At 43.5% G+C, this 24510-nt stretch overlaps 1 protein-coding gene across 4 annotated transcripts in view; it reads right to left on the bottom strand.

Annotated features, from left to right (window-relative positions):
* The window catches only part of ARHGEF28 (Rho guanine nucleotide exchange factor 28), a 340195-nt gene that overhangs the window by 134395 nt on the left and 181290 nt on the right, over positions 1-24510 (bottom strand). For 2 of the 4 annotated variants that reach the window (XM_047778093.1, XM_047778094.1), the window contains exons 8-9: positions 23972-24024; positions 23312-23372 (exon numbers count right to left, since the gene is read on the bottom strand). In XM_047778093.1, coding sequence (XP_047634049.1) covers positions 23312-23372; positions 23972-24024 — 114 coding nt within the window. Of the gene's footprint in view, positions 1-5047; positions 5358-23311; positions 23373-23971; positions 24025-24510 lie in introns of those variants that run through there. The other 2 variants (XM_047778095.1, XM_047778096.1) reach the window with 1 other exon arrangement.

Here is a 24510-nt window from a genome sequence, read left to right as displayed (position 1 = left end):
TTTTAAGAAAATCTTTCTCTTCCTTAATATGGATTTCTGCAGCAACTTATTCCTCCTATGGTATTCAGGCATCCTTTGGGGAATTTCTACACTGAATACACACATGCACAGGGAAGTGTGTATGTATTTGAGAAAGCGTCTTAAAAGCAAGGAAGGAAGGAGGGAGGGAAGGCAGGAAAGAGGAAGAAAGCAAATAAGCGCACGAGATCAAAGTAACTCACTTCTAAAAATTATCATTAAACCTTCTGAAATGTCATCATCCCTTGAACATGGGATTACTTTTCAGCTCTCCAAATGCTAAATGAGCTCCTGAGAAAGGCCAGGACAGTGGCCTCAAGATTCTTCTTTCCACTCCCAACACAGTCACTCTCTCTGACTTTATCTTTCTCCGTCTGGGACCAACCTGTGAACCTTCCAGGATACCCTGGAAGCTGTCCCATCCCATCCTTTGCTCCATCCATCCTGCCTCTTCTCCCCCTCCCCCGACGATCCAGTGCTCCAGTCATCCATCACCTCTCCCCTCCCGTGTGTCCGGACTAGATACATGCATGTGTGGATGTGTAAAGGCATAGGAACAGCAGGACCTCTTTGCTCCCCAGAGTTTTCTCTGCCACCTCTATCCTTAGTTCAAGATTCACAAGAGAGAGGAGTTCCCGTCATGGCTCAGTGGTTAGTAAATCCGATTAGGAACCATTAGGTTGCAGGTTCGATCCCTGGCCTTGCTCAGTGGGTTAAGGATCTGGTGTTGCCGTGAGCTATGGTGTAGGTTGCATATGCGGCTCGGATCCCACATTGCTGTGGCTCTGGCGTAGGCCAGCAGCTGTAGCTCCAATTGGGTCCCTAGCCTGGGAAGCTCCATATGCCACGGGAGTGGCCCAAGAAATGGCAAAAAGACCAAAAAAAAAAAAAAAAAAGATTCACGAGAGAGAGAAGTGAGGATGGTGAGGTACAGTGGCACCTTTTGAATATAAGACAGAGCTACCCAAGGAATTCACCATCCCTAACCTCTACCAAGAGGTAGTGAAAAGACACTGGGAAAAACAAAACCTCCAAAGTCAAAGACTACGTCCTGCTTGTAGGCCTGGCTCTGCATTTATTGGCCTTGATCTTGGGTAACTTCTCCTCTTGCATTTCTCTTCTCTGAGCCTCAGAATCCTCAACCAATAGATGAGGATGACAATGACATCTAACATACAGGTCTTTTACAAGATAGCACATACAATGAATGAATGCCACAGAGTCATGCCTCGCCCTCCTTAGCCTAGTGTGGTTATTGTTCCCTGGATTTCCTGGTATAGCCTTGGACATAACTTTAAAACTCTTGAGGCGTCAGTTTCCTCAACTCTAAAATAGAAAAAATATCTAACTTACAGAGTTACTTTGAGACTCAGATGTTATAAATGTAAAGCACTTACCACAGTTTAGTAAACAATGGTTATTATGATTATAAAGTGGCACATAAATATTTGTTATTTTGACTTTAACGACAGTAGGTTTGGTGCTATCTATGCCGGCCAAGGATGTTATGCTTTCAAAGAGGCATCACCTCTTGCATCAGAAAAAGAAAAAAAAAATTTGAAAAAGCACTCTTTTGCACTTTGTGTATTAAAGAGGCACAGGATAGATCTGAGCTAGAGTAGGAGAGAATGGGGAGCGTTGCCTAAGTGCATGAAAGGCACCAAGAGGAGACAGCTCAATATTTTCCGGGTCCTGAGGATTTACACCAAAAGTGTGTTTTAATGACTGAATAATTGGGGGAGAACTTAGGTAAGGTATTTATTTTTACATTTTTGATCAATAAACATTAAGTTTCTCGCTGACTCTCCTACTGAAATCAACAGACCTCTGAGCATTCCTGGAGTTCTTGAAGCAGAACCGTCCTGGATTCTGGCCCATTCGAATCATTAACCACCAGGTTCGCAGTACAGACTGTCCTGAGCTGTCCATGACATGACAGAGGGCACCTTGGAGAACTCCAGGACTTCATCTTGGGTGGTTTGGTTTTCCTTGCTTTCAACTTCTGCTTCCATCACAGTCCCCTCAAGACCCCACTCATTTCCAAAGGCAATGCTTCTAAGTTAGAGCCTCTGCTCTTTCCTTCTGAGGGCCGGAGGATAAGAAAGTACTCGATGCAATTTTGGGTTAATTGGGTGGGTTTCTGCTACTCCGATTTTTTCCTCTTATTACCAAACCCTCTAAATTTTCACATCTCTCTAAACAAATCAGTAATGTGTATGTGTGTCCATCAAAGAACAGTGAGGATAAGGACAGGAGGGGATAGTAAAAGAAAGAGAACGCTAACAAAGAGGATCCTTGTTAAGCATCCTTAAAAAGAAGAGAGAATAAAACATGTTTTTGACCAAATACGAAAGGTTTTCTAAAAATTAAGCCAGAAATTCCAAACCCTCAAAACCTCCTTCCTGATTTCCCAGGAGACCAGAACCTACATTCTAAGCATGAGGTTGGTGATGAATGAAAGGACCAAGGACCAAGGACCAAGCTACCTTATTTTTAAAGACAGATAAAATAAGTAGATCATCTTTTAAGGGACAAGAGACCACGAGGTTTTTCATGACCCAGCCAAGGGGCTGAAAAAAAAATCAGGTTTCTTGATGCTTCCTCTACTACATGAAGGTGACATGTCTGGGTCCTGGGAAATGTGGGATCCATTCCCAATGCCAAGACCTCTGTAAGCAGGGATGGTATACATCTGGTTCACTACTTCGTCCTGCCCTCTAGGAAATGCCTGGCACGCTGGACCTGCCTGTTGGACACAGGAGTAACTCCCCCATCACTTCACTTCTTTGCATCCCATCATCTTCAGGTGGTTGGACCAGGTCACCTTCAAGACCCTTTTGGCTATAAGGTCTCTGGTCCTGGGACTCCATCCAGCTAGCATTACAGCGTGACCAAACCTACCATTCACCACTAGGTCATCATCGTTTAATGAAGAAAGGCTGCATGGACAATATCCAGCTCTCCGCTACCAACCTTAGTTTCACTTGTCCTTTGTTTATTAGCAGCAAAGAGTTAATCATTTTCATATCCCAGGTACTTGCTTTCACTTGAATCGAGTTTAATTTATACATAGCTATGTGATGACTTTCTGCTATAGTTCAAACTGGCGGTGCTCCAACTTTGCATTTCAAAGGAGAACGTGATTAATGCATTCCCTACAACTCCACTGACTCTCAAGCCTCTCCACTGGCCTTCTAATCATTAATCCCCTGTCTATTGAGGTTGTTAGGCTACCTGGGCCCCCAACAACACAAGCATCCGGTCTGCCGGGAAAACTCTACGAGGCACATTGTCCCCCAGATTTAACAGGTTAGAATTAGTGCAAAGGTTTAGTCGTCTTGCAGAACTGCTACCCACCGTCGAGAAGTTCTCCATATACCAGAACTAGTAATATTCACCGTAAAGAACTAAGGGCTTTGTGCATCTCCCCTCTCAGAAGTCATCGAAAAGTTTTTAAAAATTATTTGGAAATAATTTCAAACTTCCAGAAAAGCTGAAAGAAGAAGAATAGCACAGAGAACAACCAAGACATATCCTGTACCCAGATTTACCCAGAGTTAACACTTCACGCCAGGTTCCGTCTGGGTCTGAGCCTGCCTTCACATGCACACGCTTGTGCTCCCCAAAGATACTTCCCCACCCCCACCCCCAAACCATTTAATGGTAGGTTACATCTATAGCACAGCCCTTTACCTCCAAAAAAGAAGCAATTAAATTTTAAAACAATAATGGGGAAAAAGGATGTTGTACAAAGGTTTTAAGTCCCCAGGGATGGAATCTCAAGGATGGCAATGAACAGCATAGAAGATTTGACCAGGTTGAGGCTTTCTGCTATTCCTAGAGAGTCAACCCGCTTCATTCCTGGGGTCAGCCTTGATTCCAGCCCAAGAACACGTGCACACACACACACACACACACCCCTACATTTTATTTTAGAAGGAAAAAATCCTTGAGGTGAACCAGGTATGTTGACAACAGTCAGCCTCCATTCCTCCGTTTTTTTCTGGGAAAAACACAGGGTGATGCAATTGGTCATTCTATTCTCAAGAGAGAATTCTGCTCCTCCAGGAAAAAGCTAGATCTAGAGACAGCCCACTTTCAGAAACACCTCTTCTGCTTGGAAGCTCACAACGTTTCTTTCTCTTTGAATTAAAAGCATTACCACGTAAAGTCCCTCTGCAAGACAACTACCTTTCTAGTTTTGATAAACCCCAGAGGCAACAATCATCCCCTACTGGTGATGGTTCGCCAGATATTCAGGCCACCTCTGCTGTCCCCTGAAAACAATGTGTCCCTTGGTTGCCAAGGCCTGCACCACGAGGGTGGGTTGCAGAGGAGAGGCAGTGAACAGTGTGAAGCCACTCTGTTAATCACGCTGCAAATAAATAGCTCTCCTTTCTTTGGAAATAAATTATACTTGGTAGTTATTTCTGCATACTCGGTAATTATTGCTAATAAACTTTTTTATATGTGACTGTATCCCCTGGAGGCTTTCTTGTTCAAGTCGCTTCCTTAAAATCCTTTCCTTAGAGCATCTGTAAAATCAGTAAAACAGAATTTTCTTAGGTATCAAACTTTTTTTTTTTAAAGTAGCACACACTTGAAAACAAACACACAAAGCAGCAAAAACTGGGTGGCAAACACACACGGAGTTCTCTCTGCACATCCCACAAAAACCCGGTGCACTTAAATCAGTGGGGCTCTTTATTGTCAAGGTAACACCAAGATAACTCTGATTAGGTGAATCTGAAACATTTACCTTGTACTAAGTTCCTCCTCCTTTTTTAAGAGACTTGTACATGCACAAAATTGCAAAGGTAGATTCAAAACAAAAGGAACACAAGAAAGATATGTAGGTTTTACCTCAGAAGCCTATCTGTTAAGATACTTATTCTGGGAGAGTTTTATAAAGACACGCATAAACATGCACGGCATCAAAAAGACTCTCACAAAGCCACGCGGAAAAGAAAGGTAAGAATACAAGATTCCTGGCTTGGCTCTGGGGGAAGGAAAAGATCCTGTGATCTACCTTGTTTGAATGCCCTCCGTCGAATCTTCATTTTGGGGAAGGAAGGCCAGGAGTAGTTAAAAGGTGAGTCCGAGTCAGAATCCATCTTTTTGTCTTGATGAAATCAACAGATTCAACAGTGGAGGCTCAGGAAGAACTCGGGGTGCGGGGGGGGGGGGGTCCCCAGCCAGGAGGCAAGCCTCCCGTGTGATGCAAAAGGAAGGAATGGGGCTGGGTGAAAGCAGCGAACACCGGGGAGGGAGAGGCAAGAAATGTTTTGCTTCCTTCAGGCGTTCAGGCATGTAGACCGAGAAGGAGGCTGTAAATATTCAAGCCAAACCAGGGAAGTAAAAGGAGGCGAGCGTGGCAGCTCAGAGCCGCGCGGGTACCTCACAGTCCAGTCATTCGAAAGGTCACGGGGAGCAAATGAATCATTAACTCTCCTCTTCTCATTGCTGGAAATGGAAACGAAGACGAAAGGTAACTGTGAATTGAAAGAGAGCCGCCTGTGACTTAAGAAAAGCCTCCGAATGCGGGTGCTTCTTTTCTCCTGGCGCTAGAGCACCGTTTCTCAGATAAGCCACCCTGTGCGGCGGGAGACAAGGGTGGAGGTTTCTGCGTGTGGACAGCCAGAAAGCTCCATACACAGGCACATGAAGGCCATCATACTCAGGGCAGGGATTGTTCCAGAGCAATCTATTCTTTCCTACCATCGGCAGGTTTGGCAGCGTTTCAGATCTAAGAACCCAAACAGCTCTGATCATTCATTTAACAATCCAGCCTGCCCATCCTTTTAACCTGAAACTGGATGGAAGCTTTTCTTTCTTTCTTTTTTTTTTTTTTTTTTTTGTCTTTTTGCTATTTCGTGGGCCGCTCCCGCAGCATATGGAGGTTCCCAGGCTAGGGGTTGAATCGGAGCTGTAGCCACCGGCCTACGCCAGAGCCACAGCAACGCGGGATCCGAGCCGCGTCTGCAACCTACACCACAGCTCACGGCAACGCCGGATCGTTAACCCACTGAGCAAGGCCAGGTACAGAACCCGCAACCTCATGGTTCCTAGTCGGATTCGTTAACCACTGCGCCACGACGGGAACTCCGGAAGCTTTAATTTTTATCCAGATTTGCATTTATAAAATTCATGCACAGTCATCAACTTGACCGGTTAGCAGGATTGGGGCATTTCTTCTTAAATTGTCACCAAGTTTGGCCATCAGTCCTAAGGATCTGGGCACCTTTGGGGTTCTGAGCTAAAATTGCAGTCCAGCTCAAGAGACCTGGTGACTACTTTACTACAGACCAACAGTTCTTACCCAGTCTCCCTGAACAATTCTCTGGTAATTAGCATTTAGAAGCAGCCCAGGACTGCCTCCCCATAAATCGTGATGCGGCTCAAACATACTTCTCTAAATCCCCACAGGCAGGAAACAGCTACATGTGCCCCCAATAAGCTCAGGCACAGCAGCCAAGATCTGCGACAGAAAAAAAAAAAAAACATATATATCCCGAGCCTCATAGAGGAGTCTCTTTCAAGCATTTCTTTTCATTGAAATTCTGAGCTTTGTTTTGAGGTCACCTGACAGCCAAACGAACTAAAGGAGAATGGAAACAATACGAGGATCTTTTCAACTCCGCAGATTTGGGACAGGACAATACATGTCTTAATTAACATTCATCTCTGTCCTTCAAGTATTTCCTAAATTGTTGGCACCGGCGTGCCAGGCTATGTGAGAAAAGAGATGCATAACCTGCTCCGTGATAGCTAATCCTGTCTGATTGTATTGGGGTTGGGTGATGGGTACAGACAGACATGAAGAAAGGAGATAAAGCACTTGCTTTCAAGTTCAAATTAAAACCAGAATTAGCTAAGTCACCTCTGTGGTTTTACATGGTTTGCTGTATAAATACAACATAGGAAGAGATCAAAATACAACTAGAAGGTGGTCGAAAACATGGCAACTAAGTAAAAACAAACAATATATTCTCTACTTCATGATCTTTTATTTGAAGAATAAGCATGTTTTTCTTACTCAGCTGGATGCAACTGTAAGGAAAAATTACTCTCAATTCTCATTAAGAGAGTATTAGGCTATATGAATTTTTCTGTAAGACAACAGATAAAAGCTTGTGAATGGATTTCCATTCAGTCTTAGTTTTAGGATTTAGAACACTGTGGGCAGCTGCTAAATGAATGAATAATAAAGAGTAGTTATCTCATCCTGTAGATGAAGAATCTTTATAAGACTGCTATAGTATTTTTGGTCTTTGCTGACTGAAAACATCTTGACCAAAAAAAAAACAAGAAGTCTTAAGTGTTTAAAAATATATTTGCATTTTATTCATCATAACAGTATCTATATTTATAAAGAGCTAGTACTGTTGAGTAGAGAAACTCCACAGTTCTCTAAGGCTCCAGGCAATAATTGGAGTGTGCACAGGATTCACAGCTGCCTTGGAGACATCCATAGACCAAATAAAGGGAACCTCCTTTATTTGACCACCAGTGTCAAGGGTAAAATTTCTACCATTTGGAAATGAAAGCACTGGCTCAAAAGATACTGTTATCTTTCTTCTTACCATGCAAGGTAAAATTTTAGAGCCACTTAAGCCAGATAATTCCCAGGTCAACAAACTACTGGAGTAGGCCGCTCCTCTCATGACCATCAGGGGCAGATCAGAAGATCTTCAGGACAATGCAAAGATATGAAAGACCTTTGCAAAATGCAGTTCTGTGAGTTGAGAGGCCAGGTAGATCCATCTCAATCTAATTTGCCTCAAAGCACAGTCCTGGCTGACCAATCAACTGATGGTTGACATGGAAATTATTCCAGCAATAACACTCCTAGAATTACCCATCCAGTTCTTGTGAGAAGCGCAACAAGGGATCTTCTAATCTCATTTGCTTTATTATTTATGAGCATTGTTTAAAGAATGAATCGAGTTTACTGACCAGTTTTAGTTAACATAAAAAGTGGAGAATTAAATAGTATGTGATATTGTCCTTTTTTTAGGCCAGCTCAATACCAAAGAATTTCTCCCAAATGTGGGTCGTTTATCCTCCTTGTTTTCTATAGTAATCGAGTTTTTCCCCCCCATTGGGTTAATGTGATTGCATTTAAATTAATTCAAGATGTTATTTACATCTCATTCATATTCACTGGCTTAATTTCTTTGCTTTCTCTGACTGGCTGATTGCAATTGCAGTTGGCAGAATTCAATGATAGATCCCCAAGGCCACTTTCTCCCCAGATATCATACAATCATTACAATATGAGAATGTAAATGATTTCATCAGCCTTACCATGCCTCCTTTAATTAGAAAATCCTTTACTTAGAAAATGAAGTCACAATGATCCAGGACACATGCTGTCACCTACCTTGCAACCTTGATACAACTGAACCTCCCTAGAAGGGTATGTATATTTTGATTTGAATTACAGAGTAGTCGTACAGTTTTCTTTTCCTCCAAAGGGGCCCCAAATTCCTTGAGGGCAAGAACTGTGTTGTTATATTCATATTTTTAAGGAGCCACAAGCTAAGAAGAGAAAGCATAAGGTTTTGGAGACATGTACAGATGGTCCCTAGCTTATGATGGTTCAATTTATGATTTTTCTATTTTATCAATGGTGCAGAAGCAATTTGCATTCAGTCAAAACCGGACTTCGAATTTTTGAATTTTGATCTTTTCCCAGACTAGCGATAAGCCCTGTGACCCTCTGCTGTGATGCTGGGCAGTGGCAGCTAGTGCAGCCCCTGGTCAGCCATGCGATCATGAGGGTAAACAGCTTATATGTTTATAGCCATTCTGCACCCATAGAGCCATTCTGGTTTTCAGTTTCATTACTGTAGTCAATAAATTACATGACATACTCAACACTTTATTATAAAATAGGCTTTGTGTTAGGTGACATTGCCCAAATGTAGGCTAATGTACATGTTCTGAGCCTGTTTAAGGTAGGCCAGGCTAAGCTATGATGTTCAGTGGGTTGGATTTATTAAATGCATTTTTTTGTTGTTGTCCATTGTCTTTTGAGGACCACACCCTGGGCTTATGGAGGTTCCCAGGCTAGGGGGTCTCTAATCGGAGCTGTTGCTGCCACCCTATGCCAGAGCCAGAGCAACACGGAATCCGAGCCACGTCTGCAACCTACACCACAGCTCACGGCAACACCAGATCCTTAACCCACCAAGTGAGGCCAGGGATCAAACCCACAACTTCATGGTTCCTAGTGGGGTTTGTTTCTGCTATGTGACAATGGGAACTCCTATTAAATGAATGCATTTTTTACTTTAGCCTATTTTCAACTTACAATGGCTTTATTGGAACATAATCCCAATGGGCCCTAGACACTGTCATTTATTTACTTAATGGCCCTAACCAAGTCACTCATACTTTCTGATCCTCAGTTGTTTCACATAAAATGGGATAAGATCTATACTTCAAAGAGGTGTGAGGATCAAGTGAGATTGTAACAGTAAAGATCATAAATCTTCACTAAGTTTTATCATAAATATTAAATGTAAATAAAGTTCCCCTTTCGTTACATTTCTCTTCTACATTGTAGACACCGAAGGGTTTTTATCTTCACCTCAAGAGTAATAGCTTGATTTGCAAAATAGAGACAAGGCAATGTGCTAAAGAGGCCCAAGAAAATCACACTTAGAAAGGGAAGAGGAAGTATTTTGCTTCTCTGCTCCATTGTTTGACCCACCAAAGACCATAGTTTTGAACACAAACACCATTCTTGGAGAAAAAAATCATAAAAAAATACAGACAAGAGGTGGCAAGACCCATGATGCAAGGACAAGCCTATCCTGGATAATTGCAGCCAGGACAGCGATAAGTTCACAGAGCTGCAAGTTCTAACAGTTGATGAAAGTCAGAGACGATCAAGTCTTCCTCAAAAGCCCCTTAGAAGGCAACAGGTCAGGGGTCTACCTTCTACGGAAACAGTTCTTTGCTGGAGAACTTCATGATCTTGCTCAGGCACCGGGTGAAATGGTTGGCTTTCCCCGCGAGGCCATGTTTCACAGAAGACAAGGCTCTCTATAAGCCCAGCTCACATCTGTAAGACACGTTCACTGGGGGACGCGGGGCGGGACACACACATTCCATCTCCAGCGTCACACTCATTTGGGGCTGTCACACTCATTGAGGGCAGAGCCAACTGGTGTTCAAATTATTATTTTTTCTCCCTATCCCCCTCCTCTCTGTTTAATTTTTTTAATAGAGCCTATACAGTTGAATTCACATAACACAGACATGGTACAACGGTGGTCAGAAACTGGAAACCCCGGATGGCACCATTCATAATACCACCTTACTTTAAAAGTAAGAATTTTTTTTTTTTTTACTTCTTATCTACCTTAATTTCCTTGATTTCTTGAAACCAAAACTCCGCATGCTCCTTCAGAAGTTCTGATTCGCCCCCTTACGTCATTCCACTGTGTAAGGGGGCGGGGGGGTGGGGGTGGGGGGGGAAGGACATAACCTAGAAATCCAACAAATGACATTACTTGTATTATGATATAGCCACATGTAATACAGGAAGAGAATACTCAAAAGCACTTCAGGATGGGAAAATAATAGATTTTCTGACCACAGCAACATATTAAGGAATTATATTGTCAAAGTTTTCACCAACATTTAATTCTGCTACAGAATACTTAGATGATTCTCTGAAGAAAATAAAGATCCGTGGTGGACTTCTTTTTTGTTTTAAGCACTGAAGTTCCTGGGCATAACATGAAAGGAAACGAATTAGGACAAATTCATTAAGTTTTTCTGAATAGGACACTACGAAGAATTTTGAATTTACCTTGAAGAGGCAGCTATGGATAGTGAATGTGAGGGCCCCTGGGGGTGGAAGAAGCAAGGGTATGGGCCATGATGTTGGACAGGGTGGAGGGGTAAGAAAGTATCTTTTTTTTTTTTAAAAGGGCTGTACCCATAACATACGGAAGCTCCTGGGCCAGGGACTGCACCTGAGCCACTGCTGCAACCTACACTGCAGCTCTGGATCCTTTAACACACTGCGCTCGGCCAGGAATTGAACCCATGCCTCTATAGGGATCTGAGCTGCTGCAGTCAATTCTTAAGCTACTGTACCACAGGAGGAACTACAATTTTTTTTTCTTTTTGTGGCTGCATCTGGGGCATATGCAAGTTCCTGGGCTAAGGGTAGAAACAGAGCTGCAGCTGCCAGCCTACACCACAGCCACGACAACATCAGATCTGAGGCACATCTGCAACCTAAGCCACAGCTTGCAGAAACACCGGATCCTTAACCCACTGAGTGAGGCCAGGGATGGAACCCACATTCTCATGTACACCATGACAGGTTCTCAACCTGCTGAGCCATAACAGGAACAGTAGGAAAGTGCCCTGTTATGGCTTAAGGAGAAAAAAAAATTCCTCAAGGTAGGAAAAGCCAAGGCATTTAGGGGAAGCGACATCTATAACTACATTTGAAGTTTTTTCTGATAACTTTCCAATTTCAACTTTACAAAATTTTCCGAAAAAGTTTCTTATGTGACATGAACTATTCACACACTTTTAAAAAAATCAATGTTAACATTCAAAGTTCAACTTATTGTTCTGTAAAACATAAAAAAGGTAAAAAAGAGCATAAAATTTAAATAGCTTTAATATAACCATTAAACCATTGATCTAAAATGCACACAAAATGTGATGGCTAATCCTGTGGTTTTCCTTTTTTATTTATTTTTTGTTTATTTTTTTGTTTTATTTTATTCGTTTTAGGGCCGCACCCACAGCATATGGAAGTTTCCAGGCTAGGGGTCAAACTGGAGCCGCAGCTGCCAGCCTACACCACAGCCACAGCAACGCCAGATCTTCGACCTACACCACAGCTCAAGGCAACACCAGATCCTTAACCCACTGAGCAAGGCCAGGGATCAAACCTGTGTCCTCATGGATACCAGTCAGATTTGTTTCCACTGAGTCACGATGGGAACCCTTTTCTTTTTTAAAAGGTAGGCTCATCCTGTATATGCTACTGGAGTCCTGTCATTCCTAGACCCTCTCAACTGACAGCAAGAAAATATGTGTGTCCTAACCTAGCTACGTATATACATGTACCCACAAATATTTCCATACAAAACCAAGTGTATCTATTTTAATTAATCATGAGCACATACTGATGTCTACATCTCTAAGTCATCAGCCCATGGACATTCGAGCCGCCGCCTCCTGCTTATTTGTCAACTCCCACTCCAAAGGTGAAAAACCTGACACCCCCTCTCCATAATCCATTGACTTATTTATTTCCAGTGTTTATCAACAGTGGTATCACAAATACCAACCTGGATCCCTGTGGGAAACAACTTCATCAGAAGGCAGTGCTTGTGTACAGTTTATTTTGCCTTTATTCTTACAGACTCTTCTCATTTCTAAAGTTACTGAGGTCGGGAGTTCCCTTCGTGGCTCAGTGGTTAATGAATCAACTGGGAACCATGAGGTTGCAGGTTCGATCCCTGGCCTTGCTCAGTAGGTTAAGGATCTGGCGTTGCCGTGAGCTGTGGTATAGGTCACAGATGCGGCTCAGATCCCGAGTTGCTGTAGCTGTGGTGTAGGCTGGCGGCTACAGCTCTGATTAGACCCCTAGCCTGGGAATCTCCATGTGCCTCGGGAGTGGCCCTAGAAAAGGCAAAAAAGACAAAATAAATAAATAAGTAAATAAAGTTACTGAGGTCTGCACCCCACTCCCAGCCTCTACAGTAAGGTTATTTCAAAAGTTTTTCATACACTTAGATTATTTTGCTACATTCTGCTTTCCATCATAAAATCTTCAAACCTGTTATTATTTTTTTTTTTATTTGCACACATTAAAGTTTACTTTGTGTGCCACAAAGTTCTGTGGGTTTTGATAAATGCAGCAGCATGTAGCTACCATTACAGTATCAAAAAAATATTTCACTTGGGAGTTCCCATTGTGGTGCAGTGGAAATGGATCCCACTAGTATCCAGGAGGATGCAGGTTTGATCCCTGGCCATGCTCAGTGGGTTAAAGATCTGGAGTTGCAGTGAACTGTAGTGTAGGTTGAAGACACGACTCAGATCCCATATGGCTGTGGCTATGTTGTAGGTCAGCAGCTGTAGCTCTGATTTGACCTCTAGCTTAGGAACTTCCATATGCCATGTGTGCAGCCCTAAAACGGAAAAAAAAAAAAATCCCCCCCCCAAAGAAAACAGTGAGAGGAATATGTAGAAAGGACACAGAAATCAACTGAAAGACTCCCCCATTGCCAAAGCTAGAATACTCAAATAAGGTAGAACAAAATTACTCCCCAAAGAATAAAATAAATACCCATGAATTCACAGTGACATAAATAATTGGATAAATAAGCAGGGGGTGGAGGTATGAATCCCCCATGTAGAAGAATTCCAAGTAATTTACACAGATACCATGCCCACAGGGAAGTATATGGATAACTCCTTACTCCTACAGTGTGGGCTGTACGTCCTGACTTGTTTCCAAAGAAAACAATATGGAAAGAGGAGTAGGAAGTTTCCAGTGGAGACACCTGACAAACACTACCTCCACCAGGTAATCAAAGTCATTATCCAGTGACAGGTCATATTAATGCTACATACCACAGCTGTAATGTGATGAAAATGGCGCTTTACCTCTGTGATCGTCCTCCCAAAACTCATAACCCCAAGTTTAATAATAAGGAAAACACCCCCAAGATACCACTTGAGAGACAGTCTATAGAACATCTGACTGGTACTCCTCAAAACTGTCGAGGTCATCACAAAACTAAAACAAGGCTGAGAGGCTCCCACGGCCAAGGGGAGCCTCGGGAAACATAACAACAAAATGCAATATGGTGTCTGGGGACAGAAAAAGGAAACTAGATAAAAACTGAAGAAATCTAAATAAAGGATGGACTTTAGTCAATAATAATGTATGGAAACTGGTTCAGGAATTTTAACAAATGTACCATAATAATGCCTGATGTGGATAATGAGGGATGCTAGGGGGACTTAGGGGGGCCAAGGGTGTGGGAACACTCTGCACTACTTCTGCAATGTTTCTGTAAATCTAAAACTGTTCTGCAACATACAGTTTAAAAACATTTTAAAGGATGGGGGGGAAAGTACAGAATCTACGTTCATTAAATGTTTGTGGAATTCATGCTGAAAGAAAGTCTGTATTGCCTATTCAGAGATGTAAGATTCAAGCCATGCAAAACACTCCATCTCCCTTCGCTTAAGTTCTTTTTTTAAGCCACGCCCACAGCAGGTGGGTGTTCCCGGGCCAGGGATTGAACCCTCGCCACAGCAGTGACAATACCAAATCCTTAACTGCTAGGCAACCAGGGAACTCCCCCCTTTGCTTCAGTTCTGAAGTTACTGTGTAACTCTGAGGGAACTAATCACACATTAAAGGGTGATATACTGAAAGTAGTTTTAATTTCTCAGAAACAAATAGTGTCACTTTGGGGTTAACAGGCTCCCAAGAGTTGACCCCAATGAGAAGCCCCCACGGGGCACCTGTAGGGTAAGTGACTCTACCTCAGCTACACCAGCAGAAACCCAATGGCAGAGAAATGGCAAGAACCTGGACAAAACCCAGCTCACTTACTCAAAGTCTGCTTCAAAATTCTAGACACCTGTAACTTCATTCTTTTTTTCTGTCTTTTTTTTTTTTGCATGTAATTTTAAATATTATGAAGAAACAACAGACTATTTACCACTGGATCTCCTATTCAGTATAGGATTCCTAACTTATTCCCTATGCTTTACACATCTTCTTCAGCAGAATCTCGTATTGCAAAGAATAAATTGTTGGATTTCTTGCCCATGCCCGAAGAGGCCATGTTTCATAAAAATGTCTCTCAAATTAAGCACTCTAAAAGTTAAAGCAAATGGTCCCCCCCAAACTGTCAGAGTTTGTACTGCCTGGCAATGAAAGCTGGCCAGAATCTTAATTGCCCTAAAGTCCCTTCCAAGGGATTAACCACTGGAGATTCAGCAAGCCTGAACTCACATAACCACACTGACGCTGCAATCAAGCCCAAAATCCGAGGATTCCTCTGTGTGGGCAAATCTTTTCATTAAGCGTCTGCACACACAGGTATTCTCAAGTGTTTCAATAAAAGAAAAAGGGAACAAAATCCCTAGGTGGAAATTTAACCTTCCATGAAAGACATTGACAAGTCCTATTTCCAGAACACAGATCATGGTTTCATTTGTTTCCTGTTTTGTAAGTTAGTTGTAGTTTCCTTCAGATTTTATACTTGTTTGAAATTTGTAATATAATCATCTGACTTAATCAAAAGAGAGTCTTCAGGGATAGAAGCTATGGAATTATTCACTAAGCTGATTTATTTGGAGTTGAGGATCCTGTTTTGGAGAATGAAAAATTTAGAGTTCAGAGAAAGAACTGCCATTCTTTTCATCCCTCTCAATTACATTTCAGAAACTAAGTTGGTTTGGGAGAAGAAAGAAGACAGCGATTTAGAATAATACACTACAAGGAGGCTGAGACTAATGGCAAACATCAGGACAAACATGTGTCCCTAGGACACCAGTGTAAACCAGCACCCATTCCCTTCATCCTGATCTGTACACTTCTAAGTCCAATGGATGCATGTGACAGCAACGGACAGTCACTTGATTGCTTCTTAATGTTTAAAAAGAATCTTTAAAGATTTAGTCAGCTCATTTCAGTGCAAGTAGTTAGGAAAATTTTTCAATAATTTTTTTGTTTACCTTTCCCACAGATCTACATTGATATTAATGAGGCTAATCATTAAACGTCTGCAAACCCAATACAAACAGGCTTTTGATTAATTGCTCTTGTAATCAAATGAGATGAAAGTAGAACCACACTTCCCCAATTTTAAAAATATTGAAAGAGTTCCTGTTGTGGCTCAGTGGTTAACAAATCCGACTAGGAACCATGAGGTTGCGGGTTTGATCCCTGGCCTCACTCAATGGGTTAAGAATCCGGCATTGCCATGAGCTGTGGTGTAGGTCGCAGACAGGGCTCAGATCCCGTGTTGCTGTGGCTGTGGTGTAGGCTGGCGGCTACAGCTCCAATTAGACCCCTAGCCTGGGAACCTCCATATGCCAAGGGAGCAGCCCTAGAAACGGCAAAAAAAGACAAAAAAAAATAGAAAATAAAAAATATATATATATATATATATATTGAAAAGCCAGTATGTCAGGGGTGATTTCTGAGCAGAGCAGAGCAGGGCTCCCTTAAGGAACACTCATGGTTCTCAACCTTGGCTGTACCTGGGACTCACCTGAGGAGCTCTTAGGACTCTTGAAACACGGGCTACATTCTAGGCCAATTAAGTCAGACTTCTCTGAGGGTGGGACCAGGGCTTCTGCATTGTGTGTTCAAGCTCCAAGGTCATTCCAACAAGCAGGCAGAGTTCAGATAACAGAGCCCTTAGATCAGTTAGCAACGCCTACCTTAACTTGCTTTCATTTTGCTTTTTGCTTTTTTACACACACCCGTGAGCAAAAAATAGGCAGAACATCAGACCTATCATTAGACCAGACAGCTTCCTAGACAGGGAACTTATGAAAAAACAAAAGCAAAAACCAACAATGTTAACTTATAAGAAAAGATGATAATATGAAGACCTTATGCCCCGAGGAAGGCGTTAGTTCCTTCACAATTCCTAGTCCGAGGTATTCTATTAAACTGACCCATCCCCAAGTTCTCTTTCAGCTTCTGGGATAAAAGCCTGTCAATAACTATTCCAATTGTCTAATTTAAAGAAAAATGCTTCATTCACATTCCGCAAGGAGAATTTTATCCAACCAGTGAAACCACAAACAGAAAAGGCAGAACACTCGTGATAGGAGAACCAAATTCAGCTTACAACCCTCAGCAGAATTCCAGTAAGCCGGCAATTTCTTCTACCAAGACCCATTTTTTAAACCTCCACAGCTGCCATAAGAAATTTTCACTGAAGTGAACCAAAGGAATAAAATTTGAATCAGAATTTTTACAAACAACTTTGCATTCCCAAAGGGCTTCTTGGGATATTTCTCCAGCCCTGGGCTCTTTATTTCAAAACCAAATCACTGGTAAACTTTGGTTTGTGGTGGAGAGATGATCCTCCCAACAAAAGAAAGAAAGAGAAAGAAAGGAAGAAAGGAAGAAAGGAAGAAAGGAAGAAAGGAAGAAAAGAAAGAAAGAAAGAAAGAAAGAAAGAAAGAAAGAAAGAAAGAAAGAAAGAAGAAAGAAAGAAAGAAAGAAAGAAAGAAAGAAAGAGGGAGGAAAGGGGAAAAGGGAAGGGAGAAAAAAAGAAAGAAAACAGAGAATCCACCCAAAACTTTGAAACCTGGGGCATAAAGAGCCCTGCCAAAAATTAGGCTTGAAAACTTATTTTTCAGAAGCATAAGAGCTTGACTAAGGTCACCCCCTCTCCCTTCTTTTCTTTCATTTTTCATGCAACAGTTTTGAGATCTCAATAAAGATACCCCTGTGTTACTAAATAATAACAGCTAAGAGAGAACCAGCTCCTAGTGACCTGGGTCCTAGATCTTAAGAACCACCTTTTAGATCTTGCCTGTGAAAATAAAGTTTCGATATGTTTCCAAACAACATAAACTTGCTCTTTTATAAGCTTTAATGGCTGAGTAGCATCAATTCCATTTCTAAATTGTTAGTTGGTAGAGAAAGAAAAGATAAATCCAATTGGTCCTACTTAATTGGTGGTCTGACAGCGCTATCTCCACCCCGCTCGCCACCTAAGTCCATGGGCCTGGACTTTCCAGACACACCCACAAAGGCAAATCTTAGATTAAAAGTTTGTACTGCACCTAACACTCTGTTCTAGAGCAACCGTTCTTTGGAGCTTCCAATCATTTCCGTCCAGTTTCACTTTGGTGATGTTTTCCCAAGCCTTTTTTTTTTTTTTTTTTTTGCTTTTTAGGGCTGCACCCGTGGCATATGGAAGATCCCAGGCTAGGAGTTGAATCAGAGCTACAGCTGCCGGCCTACACCACAGTCACAGCAAAGCGATTCCAGGCTGCATCTGTGACCTACACCACAGCTCGAGGCAAGGCCGGATCCTTAACCCACTGAGCGAGGCCAGGGATTGAACCCGCATCCTCATGAATGCTAGTCGGATTCATGCCAAGATGAGAACTCCCCTGAGCTTCTTATATGGGGCCTTTGTGTCTCTCTGTCTTGTCTGGGTCGGCTAGGAGGAGGCCCCTGAAACACCTGACTTCCTACTGTTTATTTCTGTTTCTGCTTCCATCTCTTCCTGACTGTCTGGATGGGTTTTTTGGTATCAAGTCAGGTTTCCTTCCACAACCAGCTTTGGTTCATCTGCCTCCCTAACACCCACCTTCCCAGTCCCAACACCCACTAAGAAAGAGGTTTTGATATATTACATTCAAGTATCAAACTGTAATAGCAATGAAGTGACCCAAAGTGTTAAAGAATAACTGTGCTTCGAGCCTCAGCGTGTATTGACAATCAGGCCACTCTGTAAAATCAAACCGATCATACTATAAAAATGCGGGTTTGGGGCTTTTTTCCTGGCTGATAAATGCTTGTGGAGAGAATCTATGACATTTTCCCTTTCTTCCTACAAAAGTAATCCACAGTTCTTATTTTAAAAATGCATCATTTTAAGCTACCTTCTAAAATGGAGCTGACTTACAGCAGATAGCATTACAAAAATAAAGCAGAACACAAAGTTGTATTGTTTCCATGATCACAACTATGTAAAAAATAGATGCATAGGGAAAAAAAAAAAAAAACAGGTAGTAAACAGACCAACATTTACTAGCAGCCGCTTTGGGGGTTGCAAAACTACAGGGATGTTTTCCTGGTTTTCTCTTCTTTCTAAAATTTCTAATTTTTCTACTGTGAGCATTTATTACTTCTCTAATTAGAAAAGACAAAATTAATTTTTTCAAAAAGGCTTATTTATTTGGCACATTATCATGCCTAAAACCTCCAGCACTTGTATCAAGCTCATTTCCCTGCCAGCCACACAGCAGGTATGGCACCGCTTCGTGCCCAGAGCTTCAAGGTACCTGGACGACCCAGGCAAGGAGGATGATGCCAGCCCATTCCATCACCACTCCTCCAGAATCCCTACCTCCCTGTGTCCACTGCCCACGTGGAAAGTGAAAACACGCTCAGGGAGTTCTTCTTGTAATATATCAGTTTTAGCAGTCTTTCCAGTCTTCTAGCCAAAGAGTCACACAACATACAGCTTTAGCCCAGTCAAGTTCAAAGTATCTTCGGTCCAGTGCAGACTGATAAATTACTGCAGGAAAATCAGCCTCTGTGTGAGTGTCATTAAAACTGGGCTGGCCCATACAACGTCACTCACCCTGGAATATCTCTTGCTGAGAGATATTCTTATGACCGTCTGGGCTTCTGTAATCCACCTGAAATGCTGGCACTTTTTTTTTTTTTTTAATTACAGTTGATTTACGATGGTCAGCGAAGTGACCCAGTTATACATATTCTTTGTCTCATAGTAACTTCCATCACGTTCCACCACAAGGGATCAGATACAGTTCCCTGTGCTGTAGAGCAGGACCTCATTGCTTATCCACTCCAAATGCAACAGTTTGCATTTCACAGTTCTCAGGCATGAACTGAACATGTGACTGAAAACCTTCATTTCTAGCCAGGCCCATGGCTTTCTTCTTTCAGATTCCACCTTTCAAAAGCAGTTTGCATCACATCTAATCAAGCCAGCTCTGCCAGCTCCGGATTGGTTTGTGCATCTTCATTTGCAGCTGGGACGTCAACAGGGCAGCCCCAGAGTCCCCTCCCCATGGCACCTCCCATAGGTGGTCCATGCTTCCTGCTAGCTGTTCCCATTCCTTCTGCTTGGCACAGCATTTGCTGCTGCCTGCTTTTGGGCTTCTATTTCTTTTTCTTTCTTTCTTTCTTTTTTTTTTTTTTCCTTTTAAGACTGCACCTGCAGCATATGGAAGTTCCCAAGCTAGGGGTCAAATCGGACCTGCAGTTGCCAGCCTACGCCACAGCCACAGCAATGCCAGATCTGAGCCACATCTGCGACCCACAGCTCCCAGCAACGCCAGATCCTTAACCCACTGAGCGAGGCCAGGGATCGAACCCATATCCTCATGGATACTAGTTAGATTGTTTCTGCTGAGCCACAACAGGAACTCCAAACTTCTATTTCTTAATCATATTCAGTTCCGTATTCTTGAGCCAAATGGACCCTTAAGTTTCCTTTTAATTTCTGTACTGACCCCCTCATCCACTTTCTCTTCCCTTTCATCCAAATGCTCTGATCTCTCCCTGCATCCCCCTTGCCCAGAATGCGAAGGAACTACACGCTGGGCAGGCTGACGCTCCACTATGGTAGCAATGGAGTCAGACCCCAGCCCTCAGCTCATACTGTCCCCTTCGAACAAAGCGCCAAGCCCTTACAGCATCCACACTGAGCGGGGTCGTCGTTCCTGGACCCACTGTAAATAGAGCCTCACTATCACTATCACTACGCACTGCTGAGGTGGTTTGGGGGCACCGGCTTGGATGAGGTTACCCGCTCTTACCCACCGCACACATTACCTCTCCAACCAGTAGTCATTTTCAGTGTCTGAACTAACAGCGAGTGTGATTCTTGATGCTCTGATGGACCAACAAAACACAAAGGAGCCTTACTTTGGTTCTTCCCTGTGCAGAGCAACACATAAAATTCCAAGTCACCTCCTCAATCACGCTGGTCATTCGTCACATTGTCAGTGGACACATGCTGGCTCTATCTGAAGAGTGCAGATGCCAGACACGCCAACAGCACAGAAAGGTCCGCTGGGACAGCACTGATGTTGTGTATGACATCACACTAAACTTGAGTCGTGTCTTTCGGAATCACTCAGGTCGGCGAAGACATCTATCTCAACCACAGTTATCAGCACTTCCTTAGAAACTAAGCAGAATATAAACCCGTTATCAAGTAACAACACAGTCTGGAAGCGGCCACGGGGAAAAGTCGTTTCCAGCTCCAGACACCGGCTTATGGCCCGACTATGGCTCACTTCGCTGCCCTCTTCTTTGTCTCAGAAGGTTCTTGTAAAAATCTATTGTTTTCTTTGCATGAAATCAAGTGGCTTTTTTAAATCCAAAAAGTTTACAGGAACAGAAAAGCAAATGTCAGTGCAAGGGACAATCGCTTCTGGACCTTCCCAGAAATCACTGGATTAGCGTCATACATCCTCCTCTCGCTCAGTCGAAATCCTGCTCACGCACAACGATGTTACTGACAAACCCTCCGACGTGGTCAGGCCCTGACCATTTCCTTGACAGGTGCCTTGGTACCCAGCAAGGACACCATTTGAGAAAGGAGTGGAGTTTTTTGGGGTTTGTGGGTTTTGGGGTTTTTTGTTTTGTTTTGTTTTGTTTTGTTTTTTCTTTTAGGGCCCTACCTGCGGCATAGGGAGGTTCCCAGGCTAGGGGTCTAAATCAGAGCTGTAGCTGCCAGCCTACGCCACAGCCACAGCAAGGTTCTGAGCCACTGTGACCTACACCACAGCTCATGGCAACGCCAGATCCTTAACCCACTGAGCAAGGCCAGGGATCACACCTGCGTCCTCATGGATGCTAGTCAGATTCGTTTCCACTGAGCCACGACAGGAACTCCCAGGAGTGGGTTTTTAAAGCCCCCAATTAAAATCATCCTGCTATTTCACACTTTTGCCAGCCAGCACTGCTCCCGCAGTGTAGCAACTTGTCACGGTAAACATTCTTCAAAGTGAACATTCCTGGGAGCAGGATGCAAGCTGTGGACGAGACATCCCGTGTGTGTGAGCAGCAGCGCTGCCCCGGGCATCGGGGGCCCACGACAGCCATCTCCATGGACACGTCTGCTTCATTTCTCCTTCCTCCTCCCCTCTTCTGGAAGCCAATTATTACTCTCACCTTACACAGGCAGAAATAGTAAACGTGGGCCTAATGCCTCCTACGGTGCAGGTTCTGTTCCAAGTTCAGTAGCACCTCATGCGAGGGGATCTAGAAACGTCCTCTGGCTGGGGACGAAACTAGGAGCAGCCCAGCCAACCAACACTGAGGGGCTTCTGCCTCACCCTGCTTTATGTTTATGATTTCCCAAGGGCTGCTGGAACTGCTCTGCCGTGTGCCTGCCAGGCGTGCCAGCACCCCCAGGAAGCACCCCACCCCCCACCCCGCACCACTCAGCTCCACAGGCCCTCCCCTACCTTTGCTATTAAACTTGTCCCGGGCCTTGGGCTGGTCTTCCCCGATTTTACATCTGCCAGAGCACTTGGCCGCTGCCACCCCACCCCTGCATCTCCTAGGACAACTCTGCCCGTGCACTCGCCAGGTCACCCCACCTGTGTACCTCCTAGGATGGCTCTGCCTGTGCACTCACCAGGTCTCCGGGTACACGAGTTGCCTCCCTGAAGAAACTGACTGGACAATGTCCTGATTATCTGCTTCCCACGTAGCAGCCCCAGAGGTCTTCCCAGACGATCCAGGTGCCCAGATGAGGCATCTGTTAAAGGCCCTGCCTCTGTATGTCCTCAACCCCCCCCCAAGCTTCATCAGGCTGGAACTCAAAGGTAAATCTGAAGCTCTGATTAGCCCTGAAGAATGAGAAAATGCCAGGGGGAGGTGTGCCTCGGGGAGGGGGGTGGTGGGGGGTGCGTTTGGATGGTTGTGAGCTGATAAGAATTCTCAGGTCCATGGGAGGATAAACCTTCCCCTTGCCAGGGGAGCTCCTGCTCCTTTGCAAGGATCCCCCCATCAGATCCATGCACCCAGATGAGCATCTGTTCTCTTCCTGAGTCCGGGGGAAGATCACACAGGTTCCAAGTGGGCCCCCCTAGGTATCAAATTCTTGGGGATTTTGAAGCCAGGTGAGGTGAAGTTATGAGTCTCAATTCTACCATTTACTCTCTTCTAGGGGCCTCAGTCCCATCACCTCAAACGGAAGCTGGCAGTGCCCACTTCATGGAAAAGCAAGGCAACACGTGACAAGCCTCAAGTCAGCATCTGGCTCAGAGGAAAACTGCCCAGGAACAGCCTGGATGGCTTTCCTTGTTTTTATTTGTTTTGGTTTGGTTTTCAATTGTAAATGGAGACACAACCCCTGAAGTCATAGTATTATAATTGATGCTGCAAAGAAAATTCATCTGTGTGGGCTTCCAGAAATAGCCAAGGCTCCCAGGAAGGGAGATTTTATTTCCAAATAGAATTCCTTCTTGTCTTTTGTATACCTGGGTCTGTGAGACCCCTTCTAGGAGTGCAGGGGGGACGCAGTATTTTGAAACTTACCCAAATCTAGACCGTCCTGGCCTTCACCTTCATTCAGTTGAACCAGTGGGCTTTCCACACACTGGAAAAGACAAAATCAGGTGGGTTTTTTGGGTTTTTTTTTTTTTTTACAAGATCCTAACTTGATACACTCACATTTATTTTTATAAATGAAAAAACCTCAGAAAACATCAGTCAAGATGTGTTGCATGTACGTAAATAGAAAAACTCGTCTTGGACTTAATATTAAGAGCTGGAAATACAAGAAGGATCTGTTCCCCGCTGAAGCAGGCCTAAAACCTATCCAAAGGTTATTTTATAGAGAGACTACCTCCCAGGTTCATTCTTGCAGTCGCATAACTGGCAAACATCTATAGATAGCATCTTCAAGTACAATGTTTTTTGGAAAACATAATCATCTTGCATAATTGATTCATCATGAATCAATCAACTACAACCCAGGAAGACAGCTCGGTTTGGTCATCAAGAGCAGAGACTGAAAATTCAAGAAAAGATACTGAATTTCAGGTTATTCTCAATGTGAGTTGAGGCCTACCCCTCGGGGATTTTTGCTTCCCCCCCCGCCCCCCCCCCCCCCCCGTGTTTATTACCACTAGGTCTTCACTTCTACCTCAACGCTGGTGAGAAGCACAAGGGAGAAAATGGTCAGGGAATCCGTACCTTTACACTCTCCTTTCCAGGCGATGATCTGCTGGACACCAAATTCTTAATCTCTGCAAAAGGAAAAATTCTCATCAGGATCTGCTGATAGGAACTTCCATTTAAAAAAAAAAAAAAAGGAAAAAGAAGAAAAATGGAACAAAAGAAACTAGATGATGAATATAAGTGAGTTGCCCAGAGACAACTCTGCAGAGCTAGGTTTTAGCTTAGGCTTCTCCTAAAACTCAGCCCTCTGCAGAGCAGAGTATATGACAAGCTAACAGCCCCCGCTCTGGGATTATTTGTGTGGCCCAAGATGTAAACAAGCCCAGAAGCTCTCACAGGAAATCCTGAGGAAGAAAATGTTCACAAAATAAACAAAGGCCCCTGATTCAGAAGGAAGGCTCCACGCTGAACGAAGCCTCTTCAAAACAGTGCAGATGGTAAGGACGTGACTCCTACCCTCCTAAGGAAATGCCACATGTCTCTAGCCTCAAGTACCACAGCTTTCAGAGGTTTCAAAAGGGAACGATTCAGTCTAGGTGAGGTTTGACCTTTCA

Source organism: Phacochoerus africanus, chromosome 4, assembly GCF_016906955.1.
Source record: "Phacochoerus africanus isolate WHEZ1 chromosome 4, ROS_Pafr_v1, whole genome shotgun sequence".
Classification (NCBI taxonomy): domain Eukaryota; kingdom Metazoa; phylum Chordata; class Mammalia; order Artiodactyla; family Suidae; genus Phacochoerus; species Phacochoerus africanus.
The sequence above is the reverse complement of the archived record's forward strand: the minus strand, read 5'-3'. Positions and strand labels throughout refer to the sequence as shown.